At 40.8% G+C, this 21559-nt stretch overlaps 1 protein-coding gene and 1 long non-coding RNA gene across 4 annotated transcripts in view; one reads left to right on the top strand and one right to left on the bottom strand.

Annotated features, from left to right (window-relative positions):
- The window catches only part of trip12 (thyroid hormone receptor interactor 12), a 36405-nt gene extending 24682 nt beyond the window's left edge, over positions 1–11723 (bottom strand). Inside the window, exons 1-4 of one of the 3 annotated variants that reach the window (XM_035385085.1) lie at positions 11619–11723; positions 4565–4711; positions 3273–3398; positions 2312–3072 (exon numbers count right to left, since the gene is read on the bottom strand). In XM_035385085.1, coding sequence (XP_035240976.1) covers positions 2312–3072; positions 3273–3398; positions 4565–4662 — 985 coding nt within the window. In that variant the 5' untranslated portion in view covers positions 4663–4711; positions 11619–11723. Of the gene's footprint in view, positions 1–2311; positions 3073–3272; positions 3399–4564; positions 4712–10677; positions 11078–11618 lie in introns of those variants that run through there. The other 2 variants (XM_035385086.1, XM_035385087.1) reach the window with 2 other exon arrangements.
- Positions 11724–11981: 258 nt separating this feature from the next.
- On the top strand, positions 11982–13805 carry LOC118210024. Its single transcript, XR_004761792.1, has 2 exons — positions 11982–12172; positions 13449–13805. It is a non-coding gene; the product is annotated as an uncharacterized LOC118210024 (long non-coding RNA).
- Positions 13806–21559: the final 7754 nt, after the last annotated feature.

Raw genomic sequence — 21559 nt, forward strand, 5'->3', positions numbered from 1 at the left:
CTAAGGGCTACTGGTGGCAATATAAATGCATTGACTGCTATGGCAAAAATCAATCAGAAATACAGAATATTCTATTAAAAGAGTAGACTAGAATATTACGGATGGTCGACAGAAGGATCCTTAGTAGATGGGAATACATTCTTGAGCAGCTCCAGGGAAGCACAGAAGCTGTTTGACATTTCCAGGTTAGATCGACTGCTACTTTGGCGCTGAGCTGCTCTGACAGGCTCACGGAGTGAACTTTACACGTAAGCTACGCATAACCCAAGTGAACAGCAAAAAACACAACACACAAAAATAAATCACCTACTTCTGAATCAAGTTCCCATTTAGTGAAAAATGTACGCTTTTCCTAACTAAAATGTTTTTCACCAAGCCAGGGCAATGTTCCAATATAAAGTGCACCAAACACACAAGGTTTAAGTTTCTGCTGTGACTAGAAGTGTTGGCCTTGTAAGCTGTACTAGTTGTGCTCATGAAATACAGCTCCAGGGCATGTAATTCAATTCAGACCCGTTTCCCTGTACTAGGCCGGTTACTTGGACCAGCTTACATTTCCAGGAGATAATATTGCTGTCAACAGTATTCACCATTAGCACAGCTCGAGCACCATTACATCTTTTACAAACCTGAACAATGTTGAGCTGCCTACAGTACAGCAGCTGTGCACGTTGCAGTGCTGCCTGTTGCCATTTACTGTGCAGTCCATAAGTATTTGGACACCGACAATTTCTGTAGTTCTGGCTCTGTACTCCACCACATTGGACTTGAAAGGAAACAATGAATATGAGGTTAAAGTGCAGACTGTTAGCTTTAATTTGATTTGAGGGTATTTACATGCATACCGGGTGAACCAGGTGGGAATGTCAAACCCTTTTCTTTTTTTTTTTTTAACATAGTTCCTTTATTGTAGGGGCCCAAATGTAATAGGAAAATTGACTGCTCAGCTCTTTCTTGGCCAGTTATCGGGTGTGTCAAAATCACCTGCTTGGTACATTATTAAGAGGCAAACAGGCAACAATGCACTGGTGAGCTCAGAAATAGCAAACAACTTGGCTGACTACCGAAAACCACTGTTGTGGATGACCAAAGAATACTTTTTACTGCAAAAAACCTTTCAACTCTCGATCAGATCAAGAACACTCTCTAGGCTGTAGCGCATTTCGAGGTGCTTAAAGTTGTGTTCCTCTCCATGGTTCAGGGCCAAGACCAGGAGCACAGAGAGAGAGAGAGCATTTTGTTTTTGTCCGCACACAAAAACGAAAAAACATTGCAGCCGGAAACTGAAAAGTTGGCCAGCAACAAGCGCTGAGCTGAAAAGCTTTCGCTCAGTTTTTCTTTCAATTGTCTTTGTTATTTTAGTTTGTTGTTTTAGTTTATTGCTTTTGCCCCAGAACCTGTGAAGGGGAAGGGTGAAAGTGTCTGTTTATTTGAGTTTGTGTGGGTGCGCTCTCCCTCTCTCTCCATACGGCAAACAACGGTCGACTTCCTAAACTGCTGCATCTCCCTCCCAGGGGTGTCATACTGGTGTGTGACAAGTTCCTATATTTATAGCTTAACTAAACCTGAAAACAGCTTATCAGCTCAAAAAACAGAGACTGTTTGACATTAGCACTCTTTTTCATCAATCTATTATCTTTTGTAGTCAGTTTGTACTTTAAAACTAATAATTTTGGTGAGGTCCCAAAAGAAACGTGAGTGAATGGGGAGGCGAACAACCAGGAGGAACGGTGACACCATAAACGGTCAGCAGGAAGAACTGAGGTGGCTAGTACTCACGCTATCTAAATACAATGGGGTAGGCTCCACAAAACTACCTATGTCATACCAAAGAGAAATATCCCTTTAAGAGGTAGCAATCTCTAACCACTGCTTTTCACCAGAGTACCATCAGTCATTTGGTAAATAAATGTTAAGCAAATTTTTGAATGTGTGTTTACACGGAAAAAAGTAATAGCAGTGTTGTGAAGGGTCTTGAAACGGCCACACATTTAGATGACCATTCTTTTTCAGTGTCAGCTGTATAATTCTGCAACTGACATTTTTAAAAGCATTCTACAACTGAAGAGCACTGACCATATCATTTAAGTGGTTCTGAACACAAGCACCTACTACAGCAAAGGTACAGAACATCAATGTTAAGCATAAAGTCAAGTAGCTTTTAAAATCCCCAAAATGTTTAACATTCACCCGAATCTCTTCATCAGCCCAGCCAATCAATAGACAGGGAAGGACAAACAGCTCTTAGCTCTTCCAGTCCCACACGTTCATGGGAAACAAGCTGACGGGGGGGGGGGGGGAGGGGACTCACTTGCTAGTTTGGCCTGCAGTCCTGAAGGGCCTGGTTTGGAGCTGTCGGCCTTGGAGGACCCAGGCAGGGAGAGTTTTGGCTTTGGCAGGTTGACTTTGGGGCTGAAGCGGGCGGGCCACTCGAACTTGGACGAGCCGGCGACCTTGGCGGGCTCCTTGTCGCGGCCGCTGCGGCGCGGGCTGGGGCTGGAGGCGGAGCGGGAGCGCCGCGCCTTGCTCTGGTCCTTGCCCTGCTTGAGGCGTGCGCCCGGCGGGGCCGCGGCCGACGACGAGGACGAGGACGAGGTGGAGGCGGAAGAGGAGGTGTCCGTCACGGTGCTGCACCCAGCTTTGGCTGAGGCGGCCGATTTAGAAGCCAGCTTGGAGGGTTTGGCGGACCTGCCCTCGGACCCTGCTGTGCCGCTGGCGCTGGAGGCCGGGTCAGTCTTCCTCCCTTTCTGGGGCGGGGAGCCCCCGGCCGCTCCACTCTTCCTGCCCTGCGCTCGGCTGCTGGAGGCCGGCTGCTCCGGCGCCAGCCGTCTCTTCTTGGGCTTGGCCGCCGCCCTCCGGGGCTCGGGCGAGCTCTGCGGGGGCTGGGGGGCTTTGGGCTTTTTGGCGGGGCTGGGCGAGTAGGAGCTGTTGTGGTCCGGAGCGGAGGAGCGCTTGAATCCGCGGACTCCCTCCCTCTTGGACGCGGGGCCTGGCCTGTCTTGCTCGGATGTCCCCGCGGCGTCTGGGTCGTCTCGCAGCACGAATGAAGCCACCGACAGCGAAAGGCCGCTTCTGCAAGCAGACGCAACGCCACGATTACAACAGGCTCCCGCCGCCGCGCCAACAGGCACCGCCTTCAAAAGCACAACTTGCCAAGGTACGGAGTCATCTAGCGCTACATGTAAAAGGATCAACTCAACGACAGCACACGCAGTTACTGTGACGAACAGGAGACCACATTACACACATGGTTGAGGATAGTGGAGTGGTACCTTTTTGAGCTGTGCCCTCTGGACTGCCCAGGGGCTGAGCTGGGTTGGGCTTTTGAAGCCTTAGATATAGGTCTTCTACTTTCAGGAATGGAATTTGCTTTTTGTTTAACCTGCTCTGACTGCAACCTGTAAGTAAGGTTGAAAATTTAAGAGCAAGTGACAGTGGGGGCGGTAGTAATTCATTTCATAATCAAAATGGAGTACAAAATACTCCCCCCACAAGACAACTAGCACCACCACCACCATACGATACAATCAATTTTCTCTTACAATATGAAAGGAATTGTCGTACTTTTTAAATTATGATATTGAAAGACCATTCCTGTAAAAAGTCAGTGTAAAATTCAGTTTAAAATCATAAGTAGGCTAGTACATTCAGCATTCATATGAAAAATTATACTTAAAAAAAATAAAAAGCTGATGCATGCTGATCATAACAGTACGTGAAGTCTAGTTTATTGCATTGCAATTGACTCAATATTCTCATGCAAAGTTTCTAATCAACACTCAACCATTCATCAGCAAGAAACACACCACAAGGTAGAAACTGACTACTGTATTATTCCATGGATATAGTATTTTGTACTTAGTTATAGCCTATTTGAAATGGCAGAAAATGTGTTAGCTACTAAGCATTGGTGCATACGCTTACCAAGCTATGCTATAAGTATATAAAGAACCCCATAAAATTTAGGCATGCAGCAACGTTTAAAGGAAAATAGCATGACAGCATGCTAACTGCATGTTTTATAGTACATAATATCCATTCAGAGAACCAGCATGGTCAATACACAGAAACACACTAATGCACTTGCATATTGTAGCACATAGCAACACTAGCTGCTGGTACTGAAATATCAATGACTGTTGTATAGAAGGGCATTGTTACACTCAGCATATGTTAAATTAACACAGCTAGCTATAGAAAGGTAAAACAGGGAGTGCAAGCTGGCTGACAAGCTAACACTCATTCAAATCCCAGCTAAAATATCATGAACTACATGATAGGTTGGGCACAGAATTTGTAACCTTACACAAAAAAGGTAATTCCTAGACATTTCAAATGGTATTGTTAATAAATAAATCAAGTAAGTACTTGATGCAAATTTTTAACACCACCATAGTTAACACCTTCTAGCTATTATCTGAGAGAAAACAAGCAGAGACTCGCAAACTTCCCATACACTCACATACATGTGTCCGCACACACACGCGCGCGCGCGCGCACACACACACACACACACACACACACACACACACGAGACAGCCGGTGGGCGACGCAGCAGACTCACCTTCCTGCGACTGCGTGATCTTGTGGCTGGGCCGCAGCAGTGTTCCTCTGTGAACGTCGCAGTGACCCCCCTGGATTGGAATTAGGCCGGTTGGACATTGGCACCTCTCTCCTGAAGGGACATACCCTTTCTAGACACTACCATTCACTACAATGGCGGGAGAGAGAAGAGAGGGAAAGAAGAAAAGCAAGTCAGTCTGACACACTCCACAAGGCACATTCAGGTTCACTTGCACATGCTCCCCCTCCACACATGTCCTTGTTGCCTTACTGGCAGACAGGAAGAACACTGGCATGAGTCATACCACAAAAGCTTCTGATACGGATACTCAGGCCCTCAAAGTGCATTACAAAATCTGAGATTACCATTGCCACACAGGACCATTACCATACAAGCCAATCACTGCACAGGAAAACTAAACTTCCTCTCATCTTTGAACTATTTGCATCTAACAAAAAGAGTTCGATCCAACCAGAGAGAACCCCTTGTGCTCAGCACATATACAAATTTTTTTCAAATGAAGAAATACTTACAAACTTCAGAGACTGGTAGGAAATCATGCCATAGGCTAAATTAGCTTACATATTTCTCAACTACAGCACAAGCAACACGTAAACTATGATATTCTCTGCACCTTTGCCAATTTAATCATTTTATCCAAAGTAGAACCATCAGGATGCAATAGGACTGAATAACTACAGCAGTTTTAGTGGAGAGCGTTCAAAATTGAAAACAGGACAAAAAGGTTGTCTTCCATTTTAACCCTGGCACACCAAGGGTCAGGTAGTGTAACGCGGTTAGGGTTTGGTTCATAAGTCAGGACCCAGGGTCAGGTAGTGTAACGCGGTTAGGGTTTGGTTCATAAGTCAGGACCCAGGGTCAGGTAGTGTAACGCGGTAAGGGTTTGGTTCATAAGTCAGGACCCAGGGTCAGGTAGTGTAACGCGGTTAGGGTTTGGTTCATATGTCAGGACCCAGGGTCAGGTAGTGTAACGCGGTAAGGGTTTGGTTCATAAGTCAGGACCCAGGGTCAGGTAGTGTAACGCGGTTAGGGTTTGGTTCATATGTCAGGACCCAGGGTCAGGTAGTGTAACGCGGTAAGGGTTTTCCACATGGCCTTCACAATTTCACATCACAAGACATGCCACATCTCATCTGGGAAGTCCGATTGCCTATTTGTCAACACAAACTGGCCTAAAATTTACTAGTTACAAGTTTGACGGAAACTTGGCTAGTGTACCCTGAGGTCTTTATTCAGCTGGATGTGCTTGAAAGATATTAGCAGGATTATTGATGTAAGTTTTCATTCATTGAGGTAAGATTTTTATTCATTTCCTTCCCATTTTGGACCAGGCACCTCCAGACCCCCATCTGTATAGTCCTGGGGTCCTGGGGTCCAAAGAGGGAAGAGAGGTCACGAACCAACATTTTAATTTGTCAGTAGTTTTCTTTCTGGTTTCAGACCATACCATTTTTGAAAAGCATCCGTTACGCATCTTCATTCCACTCAAAAAAAAACTAGGGTGTAAATTTAGGAAGCTGGTACAGGTTTAACACAAGTGAGTATTCAGAGACGATTCAAAACATTTTGCAAAAACAAGATTCTCCAGTTGGTTACTTACTGATAGATTTTAGCAGGCCTCATTTGTTATTATAACAATGAGCAAGCTAGCAACTGTTGAGCACATATCAGTACAGAATACCTTTATATCAAGCAAGCCTGTTAGCTAATCTGCCTACCATTGTTCATGAATTATTTTTCACAGTATAATATCCAGCTGAAGGCTATGTTTGGAACAGGTAATTTGATCATGGCACATATATTTCCATTTAGTTGGTTTTAAGACCCCTGAAATTAACCCGAAAGATCAAGTATAAACAACCGTGGAAATCAATGTAAATGACTACAATGGCAAAAGACATGGGAAACTCATCTGTGAAAACACAATGTGAGCCGTGTTTATTAACAGTGCAGCTGGCAGTTTCACAAGCCAAAGAGGTGCCCTCACATTCTAAGCAAAGATTACGAAGCCCCGCCCGTTATTTCCATTCAAACAATCACATAAACCTCTTGGGTCAGCACTTCGCTCTTCTGAGTTTATTAAAACACTCATAAAATTCTGTTTTACATTCCACCCATTCATTAAAACAGAAATACTGCCATTTGTATCATAACATAGCCTACGTTTTTCTGTATATGCATGTCTATCGATGCACTAACACTGTCCCCAAAGTGGTCTTCATTTCTATGCACCAATGGGGTGTATTAAAGCACAAAGTTAATTCCTTCCACCTCCTGTATGGACCCTCTAAAACGTCCAGGGGGAACACAGCACAGTCATATACTCTGTCTTGCTTCCATACGGACAGGGTGATTTTCTGGGTCATCCTACAATTCAACTGCCTGGCTCTGTGGAGTTAAGTTAGTGTCACCGCTTGTTGCTTTCTATCCGATCGGGGCAAGAATCCATCAGCAGCCCCATGGACCAACCCAAGAATGATCCACAAGCCCCACTTGCACTCTGTGATTCTGCAGTGGATGCAGGAGCACACATGGGACACTTGGGAGGGTGCACACCATCGCAAGCATCCACCGAAAGGTGCACAGCCAGTCAGCGATTCCTTTCACTCTCTAATCCAACAGCTCAGCTACACAGCAATTACACCAGATAGGCCAGTAAAACTATGGCAGGTTGCAGACAAACCACAGGTGACCAATGACTCAGGGGACCTGCTATAGTGTAATGCGGCAGGGAATACCCAAGACAACCCTTCCTCGCTGGGTGACACAATAGGAAATGGCTATAACGTTTAAAAGATATCTTTCTTAAATATCAAACCCTTAATGGTCTGTATATTTTTGGTCCACAAAATGTCGCAGATTTTGTTTTCGGTTTGTTAAAGACTTGAATTTTAAATTGTTTGTTTCTGAAATGTTATTATAGCATCTGCATGTCGGGTGGTAATGAACTGCACTTTAACCAGCCTTTATAATTTCTCACACAAGTTGTAAATGGTATTTTCTGAGCAAACCAGAAGTTAAATAGTGACTATTGTTAATTTCATAACAGTTGTTTTTTTGTGAACTAGTGCCCCTGTTACTTCTAAAATTAAACACAAAAAATATAGCAGAAACAAAGGTAAGAAGACTCAGTGTTATTAGTTAAAAGATACAGGGATCTGCATAGCTGTGCATAGTGTGAAGTCAGAGAAAAACACTGAAAAAGTGAACTGTTAAAAACAGCAAGCAGAATGCTTGATAACCCCTCATCCACTGATACTCGCATTATGTGGACACCGAATGTTCAAATTCAGCTTCTGGAGAAAAAACACTGTATTTAGACTAGGCCTAATACAAGTTGTTTCCAGTCTCACAGGAGCTTCACCACCATCTACCAAGACGCAGAGAAGCCATCATGTGCTAATCCATCTAAAATGCACCAGAAATCCATCAATACATGACAAAAATGTACACCGATTCAGCCCTGCCATGTTCATGAGTGACCTGCGCAACTTTCCCAGGAACATTTCTGAACCATCGCTGCTAGAAGGAATAGCCGGGCATCCAGGAACCAAACAGTACATGGAACTCAACAGTCCAAAACAGCCTGTGTAAGTCCACAACTTTCCACAAACCTTAAGCCATCACATTACACAATGCATCTCAACACTCCATTGTCTGGGCAGACAGTGTGATGAGAGCATGTTAAATATGTTAGCCTGTGAAAGGGCTAGCAAAAGCATGGAAATACACAAATGGCCCTCTCACCTGCACTCCGCAGTTCCATCTCAACACACTTGCGCTGCATCCAAACAATCGTTTATACCCACAAACCACATTAAAGCCGTTTTTCCCCTTGGTAGCTCAACTGCCCTGAATGCTTCGGCATACTGATCTGATCTTTGGACCGAAATCTTATCAACTTGAACAGTACTCACTTTAAACAGATAAACGCCATTTATTTAACATTTAGCTAGCCTCATATAATCATGCTTGCAATAATAGCAAGCATCTTTTTTAAACATTTAACCGATTCAGTCTGAATCAAGAAACAGTATGTCAATTGTATCTGGAGCCATTTTGAAGTGCAACCCACTTCTTACAAGCAGATTTATGAATAAAACCAGAAAACAAGTGCACTGTGCTGCTGGGGAAATTATTTCATTGGGCAAATACTGCGAATTTCTAAGCAAGAAACCATGTATCCATAGGTACAGCTTGCATTTTTAAATGAAGTCAGAATTAAATTGGGTCAGTGTCTAAATTTAGATCATTAGACAGAAATGACAGGTGTCATTTTGGCTTGGGATTTGGAAAATGGCCTCACATGATGGCTATGGCCTGCCTCAGCCCTTTCACTTTCCCACACTCCCACTGCATCACAGACTGGCATGTGGGGGGGCTGACTGAACTTGCCCAAGCGTTACTGGCACAAGGCGAGCGGTCGCTGGCATTCTGAACAGAACGTGCGGAAAAGTGGCGGGACATTAACAGCACAGCAGCTCAGGGTGTCATGAGCCTTTATGGCAAGGAACACAATTACATCGCAATCCAGCAATCACTTTTTAATGACTCTACCTGATCCCTGTCCCCCATTTAACCCCCTCCCTAGCACACCAAGGTTGACTGGGCCATTTTGGGGTGTGAGGCTGGCATTAACCATCCTTGGACTGGAGTGTTCCACATCCATTCCTTTGCAGCACTCTCCAGTCTGCATGGTCATTACTCAAATACAAATACACAGATGAAACCATTAGCCAAAATCCTAATCAGATTATTTTTTTAAATGTGTGTGTGTGTGTTTAAAAATATGTACACATACACATATATTGCTGTGTGCGTGTCTATTTATATATAAGTAAATGTAAAAATGTGTGTGTGTGTCTGTTGCATGTGTACAAACCATACATATGCATGATGTATACGAGCGAGAGAGAGAGTTCACAGTTACTTTCCATATTGAGAAACTGGTATTCCCTATTAAAATGATTTAAGCAGGGCATTTATTCAAACACAAGAACTGCATGCTAGCTATTCAGTTGGCACCGGGGGCATTATCAAATGGCTACGTGGAAGACATTCCATGTTAGGCTTCGTTATTTTAAAATTTCCAGTTAATGCCCACATTTAATTTAACGTACACAAAAGGCAAATAAATGTGAACTGAACAGTAAATTCAGCGACACGTTTCAGATTCGATTGTCTGTAAAATGCCGCACAAAATGTACTGCTAAACGAAGATGTCAGAATGCATTCATAGACATAACTGACGAGTGGCACTTTGAAAGACAAATGGTCAAGAAACCCAGGCTAATGTTCGCTTTTTTCTTAAGCTTTCAATAAACTTGGTTATTCCACTTTAAAATGACCCCTGGGTAAATGCGTAGGGTCAAATATTACAATTTTCAAACGTGATATAGATACATAACTTTTTATATTGTGTAAAAGGTAGTGCAACTAATTATCTGACTTTGACGAGACTGTTTTCAACCAGAAAATACGACATAGCTATTACCAAGGCCCAATTTAGGCCTCCGTTGACTGTACACATCCTCCTCTTTGTTTATTTTGGTTTATCATTCGTACTTTTAGGCCTTTGGAGTTCGTTAACAGCATAGCCGTATACATCCACATTATTCCATCCATGACTGTGTGTATTTATAACACTGTACTAATATACCAACAGTGTTAAATTTCTTACTTTTCTGAAAAGCGGCCTGTGTTCTGACGTAGCCACTTACAGCCCCGGACTCGATTTAGCAAGCACAACCACAAAACAGTCACCAATTCGGATCGTGTTTTGGTTTAAACTAAGACTAACGCAATTATCTTAATTTATTCTTAGAAACTTTTTACATCTGATTTGGAAACAAAGGTCTGAAATATGAGAGTAGAAAGAAAACTGTGAACCTAACTGAAAGGAAATGCGTAGCGAGCTATTGATCTGATAGCTGCCTCTTGAGGCTAGCCGACAGGCTAGTTGACTAACGTTAGCAGTCATCTGTAATATATTAGTTGGCTAACGTGAGGTTAAGAACCAAAGCTAAAAGCTCACAATATCTAGCTGTATTCACAGTTAATGTTCGTTAGTTAACATTAATATAGTTACCTACCAATAATGGTCGCTCTACGAAGAAGCCACGGCGTTTCTGCTCAGATACGGGAAAGTACCGTGCTGTATTAGCTAATTAAATCTGAATCGTTAGTGAGCTAACGTTAGCTACAGAAGGAATTTGTCAGTGTCCAATTTGGTAGCCAAGTTAGCTAACGTTAAACAACAGTGCTATCACTGAATCACACACAAAAATAACTAACGTTAGACTACTGCAAGATGCTATCTGATACGAATTTCATAATGTAATGGCTGCACTGCTTTCATGTTTGGCTTCTAGAGAGGTTTAATTAGAGCCGTTTGCTTACGTGTTTTACTCATAAGACTACGGTTAACAAGCTAGCTAGCTTCGAAAACAAATTCCGGGTTAAAACCATAGGTGGTGAAATTCGAGTTACTGGCCAGATAGCTACCATAGCACCAAAATATATATAGTTAGCTAAATCAATATAGCTGGCTATGAATGTACAGTATCTAAACCCAACGCTGAAGTAGATTATCTGGCTAGCTGGCTACCCAGCCAACAAACCTTTCAGCATTGAAATCTGACATGCTAGCTGGCTAGCCATCTTTTTAATTAAAACCATATCGTGGCAGAGCCAACTTGCTGCAGCCCATATTAGCGAATGTTACTAGTTCCAAATTTGTCGTCAGACAGTTTCAGAGCCAGCTACATAGTTATGACTATATAGTGTTTCGCTCTATCAAGCTAATGCCAGTGCAACTGCAAAACGAAATGGCCTCTGAACCTTTTCGCTGCTTGCATCACTCACAAAAAAAAAAACAGGAAAGCAGGAACAGGATTCGAGATGACAATTGGAAACCATATTTTTCGCGAAACTGAATCTCCCTTTTTACACACCGTCTGACCATTTCCATTCAAAACATTCCCTAAATCGTTGAAAACGATGTTAGTGAGTGTTTGGTAGATTTTGTTATTACCTATTTGTTCCAGTGTTGTAGTTGCTGTTACAGACAGTGCAGCAGCTCCACTCTCTCAGCTCTTACCTTCACATCAGCTGAGGGACCTGCAACTGCAGTATACCTCCGCTCAAGCGTCTCTCCTCTTCCGCTGGGAACTACTTATTTAGCGACATAACTGGGACAAAGTAGTCTGTGACATCAATTCCAACGCGTTTGAGTAAAATATTCCGTTAAAACTGTACACAATAATACTTTTATTTTGGTTTATTTGCTATATGATTGTACATGATCTGACATACTCCATGGCAGAGTTGTCTAAGAAATACCAATCCGCCGGGTCATGACCCCCTAATCTTAGCTAACAACTGTTTACCAGATTATATGCCTTTGGGTTTTTATTTCTGAGCTACGTTTGTCATAATGTACATTTATTACTATTACTACATCAATTCGACGTCCACGGTATTACACAGACACTTGCGTTAATAGTGTGTTTAACTGAAAAGAGTAGTCCGTTGCCCAGTCAGTTGTCATGGTAACATGTACGCGTCCGAAAATGGCGTTCTTGAACAGTAAGTTGTGATGAATATTGGCAGCGCTAGATAGCTAGAGCTGTCTAGCTAACGTAAGCTTAGCAATTTAGCTAGCGGGATGTAAGTTGCTACTTTAGACACTGGCCAAGGTTTTCCTTATTTCTAATTTATATATGTTCCTGGGCTAGGTATACCTAACCAAATAGCTAGCTAGGTTTGGGTTGACTTCGGTTGTCTAGACTGGTAGTCTAGCTAGCATGATAGCTAGCGCGTTGTTCGTCAGCCAATGTGTTAGAGCTAACACTGTATGGTAATTTTCAATCTATTTGTATCAAAGATAGCGTGACTCAATTATTTTGCCTGTTCGGCATTATTTTGATTCGGCTGTGGAACGAAGCAAACTAGCTAGTTGGCTAAGACAAGTAAGTTAGAATAGCGATTTAACGTTACGCGTTTGTTAGGGAAGCATGACCTAAACTTGGTTGTGTGACGTTAAGATACGCATATAGCTGATTTAATACATATTTTAAGTGAAAGCATTTCATGATCTATCGGGATCGCAATATTTGCGGCTACATTAGTCAGATAATTGTTGCAAATAAACAAGCGACAATGTCAAAATAAGATAACGTTAGGTTAATAACGTCGAAGATTTTCTTGTAGTTTCAACCAATACACATTCCATTGCCCTTTAAACAAAACAGCCTAACGTTAGCCGTTTATAGCTAATTTGGCTGCGATGTAGCTATGTAGTTGGACTACAACACAGGAAGCGGAAACATCCTGCGAATGAAGGGTTAATTCTAAGGAGTCTTGGGGCGGTCTTTGTTCGCTTGTCTTTGTACTGTAGTTGAATGCGACAGTCGCGGAGGTGCAAGATGTGGCTTTGTCATTTTGAAGTTGCAAAATATGATGTTTCACTTAACCTCTGGCCAGTTTGAATGGGTATTACAGATTCAGAAAGCCGTCATGTTTTTCCTAATGAGAAATTTCATTTGGAGGACTTTACCAAATATTATTTTTTTGCTCTTGTTTTTAATTAACTTTTTTGTTGCAGTATTTCCAGCACCACGTTAACAAACGAATTAAATGACAAGAACATATTGATAATCTGAATTACCTTTCTAAATATAAAACTATCTGGGTTGATGACAAATAAGGTTTTCAAAGGAAAAACGTTAATTTAAACTAAATTAATTTTAAAATTATTTTTTAGGTCCACATGAATGTCCTCTGTTTATTCATTATGGTTCACCATGTGCAAAATGCAATAAAACATTTTTTAAGCAAGAAAACTTTGAACATCTCCCTCCAGGCCCCAAAGGTGGACTGTGTCGCAGTGGGAAGATGTAAGACAAACCTTCACAAATGGGGATATTCCACCAGCTCAACCATGTGTGACTGCAAAACAGAGCCGCAGACCATGGACCACCTCATAAGATGCCCACTGCTGACAGCGACCTGCACCAGAGAAGACCTGACCATGTACACTCTACCGGCCCAGCTTTGTGTAAAGAAGTGGGCAAGCACAGTCTGACGTAGGACACAAAATAAGAAGAAGCAAGAAACTTGCTTTTACCCTTCCAAAAATGTCAAGTGGTGTAACCATTAATGTATTTAAAATAATATTTTTTTCTATGTATTTTCCACAAATTAAAAATGTAAATATCAATGCTTGTAGTTATATAAATGGATATTATATATTTATATATGGTATTTTTTGGCTATTTCTTTATGTTTGTCAACTAAAATTTCTGTGGGGAACAAAAAAAAAAACTCTAAAACTTGCTAAACTTAATAAACTTGTCATTGTTAATGAGAGCTGTTATATTTCTTCTTTTATTTTGCTATAATATCATGAGGGAAAATATTTAAATGTTAAAATATGGGTTACACAATATGTCCATGATAGGTCACACCGTTTGACATTTAATTTAGTTCTTCAAAATATAAACTGATATCAACTAAATTATAAATAATTAAAATCTTTTATTTATTCATTAATTTTTTTGTTGTTAACATTTGCATGGGTATCCCCGCATATTAAGACATCGTAGATTACAGTCGTGTCAGCGTATTTGATCAAAAGGAAGTACACTCAAAACAATCTGACAAATTGATGTTTTAATGTCAATGTAAGACCATTTGATAACATCTCTTAATCTATGAGAATCTCTGAAAGAACACTGTTTAGTAATGAAACAATGTAAAACACAACTCCTTAAAAACATCATAAAAATTAACTTTAAAAAAACTAATGCAAACTTGGTTTTGAACGTTGGTATATCAGTTGTTTTATGATTTTGTCCTCTCTTTTGCTTCTTTGATAACTAAAAAAATTAAAAATGATTTTGGTGATTAATAATTCCCACCAATGGGAAAGCATGGGTACATACTTCCGAATAGGGGCATTGTCATCAATGATTCATTAATATTGATATGTCTGTTTTAATGCTTTTAGAAAATTACGTCACCACAGAAAAGTCATTTAGATAGCATCTTCAGAAATGTTGTTAACTTCCAGGAAATCAAGACACGGCAATGTGAACTGCATCATTTGGCAGGATTCAACCATACCTGATGACGCACTCTACCCAGCTGCTCGTCCAGGCTACGGTCCAAAGCCCTGACCCTTGCCTACACTGCTGCCAACAGGACAGCCCCCATCTACTTGCAGGACATGATTCGATCCTATGTGCCTGCTCGACCACTCCACTCTGCAGCAGCAGGGCTCACAGATCTTCTCCACCCTAGCTCCCCAGTGGTGGAACGAACTCCCTGTCCCTCTTCGAACCTCCCCCTCACTACCCATCTTCCGCCATGGCCTGAAGACTCATCTCTTCAGACTATACCTGGAATAACTACCACCACGCTGATTATTTCACTCGAAATCCCCCCTCCCCCCCACCTTTTCATGACACTTGTTACATGTTGCCCCATCCCAGCACTTTTTGGTAATTTGTATTTGTCCTAATACTGTAGCTTATTATTTTGCCTAGTTGCCTTTGCAGAGGTTAGGTCAGAATAGTGTTCACTGTGTGAACTAAACTGTGTTCTTGGCTAGAAATAGCTGTACAAATTATTGTATCTTATTGAACCTGTGTTTTGTAGTTGTCTATGACCATGAAATGCACTTTTTGTACGTCACTTTGGATAAAAGCGTCTGCCAAATAAATGTAATGTAAATGTAAATGTTATTTAGGCTGGTTACACTGCCTTGTCATTTAAAGAAGTTATTCAGCCAAAAGTAAAAAATAAATAAATAACAGAATATTTTATAAACAGGCCTGCTGTACCAAATAGACTTATTTAATAGCAATGTAAAATGAAAGCATGTCAAGCTATTTAAAGAAGAGTTATGTTAGTAAGTTGAGTCTTTTCATGTAATCTTTGTTGTTTGTGTCCCACGTTTGGATGATTACACCACCTTGACGTTTTTGCCATTTAAAATCCCAAAACAAAAAAAAATCGTAATAATTCATTGAGAATTTGGAGCAGATGCACAGCACCTCAGTCTTAGCCAGGTTGGGTTCAAGATGACAGTCCATCATCCGAGAGATATCCTGCAGGCAGGAGTCCTGAGTGCCAGATGAGAGCAAGAGGGGAAGCAGTGCCTAAGTATGGACACTATAGAAATGAAGAGACTGTGGGAGGAGATGACAGATGACAGACCTTAGGTATCCTACAGAAACTAGTCTTCAGTTGCCTAACGAGCAGGCCAGAGTGCAGAATGTTGCAGTGCAGATGTGATGTCATTTTGCGTCCAGCAGATGGAGCCCTTGTACATTACCTACTTTTGTTCCGCTGTTTCCAAGAAACGTTAATGAGAGTTAAAACAGTCAGTTGCTTCCAAATGGATATGGCTATATGCCTTAATCATAAGCAAAAATGAACATGTTTTCTTTGCAGTTCACGTGTTGGTCTTGTTTGGTTTTTTGTTTTTTTTTGTTAGTTTTTTTTTTTTGAGGGGGGGGGGGTGGTCTGTACAGGCTGAGCACATCTCATGAGTTCTGTTTGTTTTCTTCTGTGGGTGGGATTGCATTATCTTTCCTCTTTTGACCCTGGATAGAACATACTGCACCATTTGATGTGCACTGCACAGAAACCCTTTCCCTGTAAAATGTAATAATCCAAGTTACTGGAATAGCAAAATCTATTAAATATATTAATTTAACAGTTTTGGAAATACACAAACACAATTAAAAAACAAAACTAAAACGATTCTATCTTTAGGATATCAGCAAATTAAATGTTATCTGTTTTTGACTGTCATACAAGACATAATTGAAGTTTAAAAGAAAATGATATAAATGAAAACCATCTACCTGGGTTATTATTTATCGCTGGAATTCACTAAAATGTCAACAGCATTACAGTTAGAGGAAGATATTTTTTAAAGAACTGAGAAAACAAAAGTGAAAAAATAAAATAAAAAGGCAAATCTGATTAATTTATATCCCCTGAGCAGCTTCAGAGGTACTGCACTACAGGAGGCGCTGTCTTTCAGATGAGACGTTAAGCTCAGGCCCTGAGTCAGTGTGCTCGCTAAAGATCCCATGGCTCGTACTGCAAAGAGGAGGAGAGACCCCAGGATCCTGGCTGAATTCTCAAACTGGCTTCCTTAACGTGACCGTCTAGTCATCGCCCAGTTTAACTGGCTCAATCGTTTTCTCCCTCTCCTTAAGCTAATGTTCAGTGAACATTCTGCTGCAGAATCACTGTCGTGCACCAGTGTGGACACTACACATTGGTGGCTGAACACTGAACAGTTTTCCCCTGCTCAACCATTGTGAAGTGAAGTGGTCATGAGATCATTATAGAAATACAATCTATTATTATTATTATTATTATTATTATTATTATTATTATTATTTCCACCCATTTTATTATTATTATTATTATTATTATTTCCACCCATTTTATTATTATTATTATTATTATTATTATTATTATTATTGTTATTAATAATAATAATAATAATAATAATAATATAATAGTTAACCACAGTTTTGTTGTTTTTATCCATATCAACACTAACATAAATCAACATAGATTTAATAATTTCCAGTTACTTTTATTAGTATCCGATTGAATTTTACCCATAACAAATATGGTTGTCAAACAATGTATTTCTGCTCTAAGACAGACTTTCCACAGTTTAACTGTCCTAATAAAAAATAAGTAAAAATAATCTCATTTGTATTGTAACTTTTTTGTAGCTTTGCGATTTGCTGGGGACTGAAAAGGAGCTTTTCTCTTACTGGTACAATACTTAAAATGAGTCACTACTCGTTGAGCATTGTGCGTGGTAATTAGGAACTATGAGCATAAAGGACAGCTTTACCTATCTCGAATGATTGTGGCCCGAGGCATCATTTTTGTGGAAGAATGATTCATCAGATGAGGGCAAGTCTTGATGCATTGAGTAATGTCCCATGCATGAATGGTGGTAAAACAGATCGATGGGTCAGCTAAGGTTTTAAGGTAAAATTATAGTAATGATTTAAACTGACGTCATACATCATGACCTCCATCATGCGTGTCCTAACAAAGATGTTAGACACAGTTTAATTGCACAGAAGTGAGTGTGTGTAGGTGAGACTTGCTACAATTTGGCTTAAAGCATTGTGGCAACAAGCCATCGTCAGCTCGCTAAGGATTAGGCTCACAATCAAGCAGAATAAGAACTGTGACTGTTGGGCTGAAGTAGGTCATGACACACATGCTAAATATACTTTTTGTAGGCAAATTGTGTGACACAGTCCACACATGGCCGGCTCTTGAACCTTCTGACATATCCTTTCTCTGTCTGCCACTGTCTGTTCTTTTCCTCTGTCTGAATAAAGCTAAAAAAAATACAAAAGGAAGGATGTCTGTCAGCTCTCCTTTTTAAATGTACCTTTTTGCGATTTGCTTTGGCTAAAAGCTTATATATAATATATATATATAAAAGATTTTTTTTTTCTGCTTAAAGACTGCATGAAATCAAAGAAAAAATAAAGCCCTTACACTTTGAGCAAGCCCTATGAGCTTGCACAGAAACACAACCAGACATGTACACAGTTTTAATAAAACCACAAAAAGTGTCACCAATTGTTTTGTCTCTGTTACCGTTTAACTTTCGATGTACCACATCTGGAAAAACACGGCACCACAGAACTGTTCTGTGCATGGTACAGCTAAGGAATGAAACAGAAACAGTAGACGCTGCTTTCTTTACAGTTCCTAACCAGCAGAGGGCGTTTTATGTCAGTGAGAAGGTGCCATAGATCACGGTCAACATTAAAGGCTGGTCAATATTTTTGGCAGAAACCAAGATAACTGACTCATAACATGCCTAGCAGAGAAGACAAATTGTACACAGCACTACACTTTACTTCACAGAAACAGACACAACCATAATTAGAGTAAATATACATTAACCTGAAAACCATCCATACAACAGAAAAACATTACAGCAAATGTTTTGCAAACACATCACGAACAGTAAAGCTTGTATCGTTCAGGTTTCATTCGTTATTAGAGATGTTTGTCCTTGCAATTGTTGCCTCTGGCTTACTTTGTGGGGGTTTAGGCCAGTGTTTACTGTTAAGCATATGGTGACACATTCTTTGTAAAAAATACAATATATAAGTAAAATGTGATTGATAATGATTTAAGTTCTGAATAAAGATGACATAATTATTGGTCTGAATAAACAGTGGTTTCAATGTGTTCATTTTTTTCCTTTGTACAGCGGTGTAACATTTGACTATGTGAACAAAGTCATACAGAGCTATTTTTACCTTGCATATTGGTCAAAACTAAACAGAAAGCACTTTTCCCTTAGCTTGCTACACCCAAAGAGGTCTGTGGCTGCTATGGTCTGGTCTGGTCTGGTCTGGTGTGGTGTGGTCTGAATGTACTTTATTTTATGGCGGGGGTTTTCAACCTTTTGTGATCCAGGAACCCAGGTTCAAAGGCATCCAGGGGACCCTATCATAAGTTAAAAGGACTATATTTAAAATAGCTTTTTAAAAAGGTTTTATATTTTGAAATATTTTCCCAGATCTATATACATACAGGCAAAAAAAAACTTTCCAAAACAGCTTCACTATTGGTGTGCACAATCTTTCAGAGCTGTCACCAACACTATTATCGATCCTCTATCAATTTGGAAGAGACTTTTCTCGTAAATTCAATTTTTTAGCAGTGATGAAGTGATATGCAGTTGCAACCTGTGAAGTATTGTCCTGAACATTGCTAACCGTTTCTTTAAAAAGGCCACAGTGCCAAATGCCTGACTGAGACTGGCTGCGCAGATGCTTCTGCACAGCTCTACTGCAGAAAACACAACCCAGATATCCGAAGCACTGTTCAAACACATCGGCTGTTTCCTGGCAACAGGCCAGGCTCTCCTTACTCCTAATGAACCGAATCAGCATAATAGTCAGGCCAACGGCCATCACAAAACCACATCAAAACATTTCGATGCCTATGAGGGTTTAATATCTGCACATTTATTTATCTTCAGTTCTTTTTATTTTTGGCTCACTTGTAATCCCCCCTTCAGAGATAACAGACGTTGGGAAAGAATGCTGAGCTGTGCCTTTTTCAGCGTTTCGGTTCTCGCATGGGAAACAGAGTGGTGAAGGTGCCCCTTCAGTCTGTGGGCCTGCGGGCATCCCCTCGCTGCAGTGCTCTTTGTCACTGCGGAGCCGCCGACGCTGCGCGCCGTAACGGATCGCGCGGGCCTGCGTATCCACTCAGGGAGCACTCAAGCAACGAGCAGCCTGCACCAGAAATAGCTACCGGTCGTGCTTGTGGTTAATGATGTACAGCGCGAAGAAAAACAGGCTCTCCTGTGACTGGCGCCTGGCCTGCAAGCTCATAGACACACGTACATCCGCTACTGCTCAGAGACTCCTTCCGACATCAAAGTTTGACCTTTTTCTGCAAGTCAGTATGAACAATTTACAGTGAAACTACCATTTTCTTCCATGTAAAATGCAACAGATAATACATGATGTAATTCAGGTTCAAAATGGCAGTAAAGCACATCCTTATTTTTGCAGTAGAGCAAGGTAATGCAGACAAGCTACTGGCTATACAAAAGCCAACAATTAGAATGTCATCTGCTAATCTTGTTTGCACATCTGCCATTTTAAAGCGTTGTTGTTGTTATTGTTATTATTATTATTATTATTGTTGTTGTTGTTATAGATTCTAAGAAATGATGTGTTCTGTCCGATTCAACGACGCCTGTATCTTCGATATGGAAGTAGATAACTGAGTAACCTTGGAAGCCAGATACAAATACCTCACACGCCGGAACGTTCCAACTCCTATGAGCCTTGAGCCAAAAACAACACAAAAGGGAGAAAGAGAACAAGTTTTACTTTCTTGTTGAATGAGGTGGTTGTCCTTGATACTGGCACACGCACCTTCACACAGTACTTCCTAGAGGGTATAAAAGAATGCTGAAAATAATTATTTCTAGTACGGTGTTGTTTCTTGTCAGCAGGTGTGCTCTTTCTGCAGAAATAAAGACCCTTATAATTATAATTGAAGACTGGATTGCCTCTTTATTACAAGACAAGGGAGAATTCTTCCTTTTCAACCCAACAAGGTAAATGTGCAAAATATTTCATTAGCAATACAAAATCTTAAAATGGATTAGAACTTCCCTATAATACAGCACAGTCCATTATTCTGAAATATAAATTAGTGCTTCAGACAGCTAGCACCCATACTAGAAGTAAAAATGGCAGCCCAAACTGGAAACTGTAACTCTACGAATGAAATAGCGAAGCCATTTAGAAATCCTTTCGAAATACAGGGACCTTTGCCTTCTTAGAAACTGGAGGCCTGTAGCCCTTCTCTGTACAGACTGTAAGATTTTATCTAAGTGTGTAGCCAATAGGGCAAAGCTGCAGCAGGACACCTTGATACATGGAGACCAGTCACACTGTGTGCCTGTTTGGACAATCAATGACAACCTCTTTTTATTACAGGACTTGCTGGAGTATTCAAAGTATCATGGGGTAAATGTAGGTTTGTTGTCCTTGGACCAGGAGAAAGCTTTCACCAGGGTCAACCACCCAATGCTGGTGCCTATCTGGAGTGTCTGCAAAAAAAAGGAAGTGTTGTTGTTTTTGTTGGGTAAGGCAAAGACAGCCATTTGGCTGACTCAAAAAAACTAAGTGGGTGGAATGGGCTCATTGCAGACTGTACATGTTTTAAGAGGACTTGTTCGCAAGCGTCGGCTCACAGAGTTAGCGTTTTTCTCGTTGGTGGATAATCTTCAGGGTTTTTGGGACGTGGGGAGTGGGGGGTTGTTTATGTACAGTGAATGAGGGGGGAATTGGAATTGCTGTTTTGAAGTCGTGGTAAGATCTTTTTTCTGTAATTGTGTTCTGGCTTTTGTTTTTTGTTTTGTGATTGTGC

This window comes from Anguilla anguilla, chromosome 12, assembly GCF_013347855.1.
Source record: "Anguilla anguilla isolate fAngAng1 chromosome 12, fAngAng1.pri, whole genome shotgun sequence".
In the NCBI taxonomy this organism is placed as follows: Eukaryota; Metazoa; Chordata; class Actinopteri; order Anguilliformes; family Anguillidae; genus Anguilla; species Anguilla anguilla.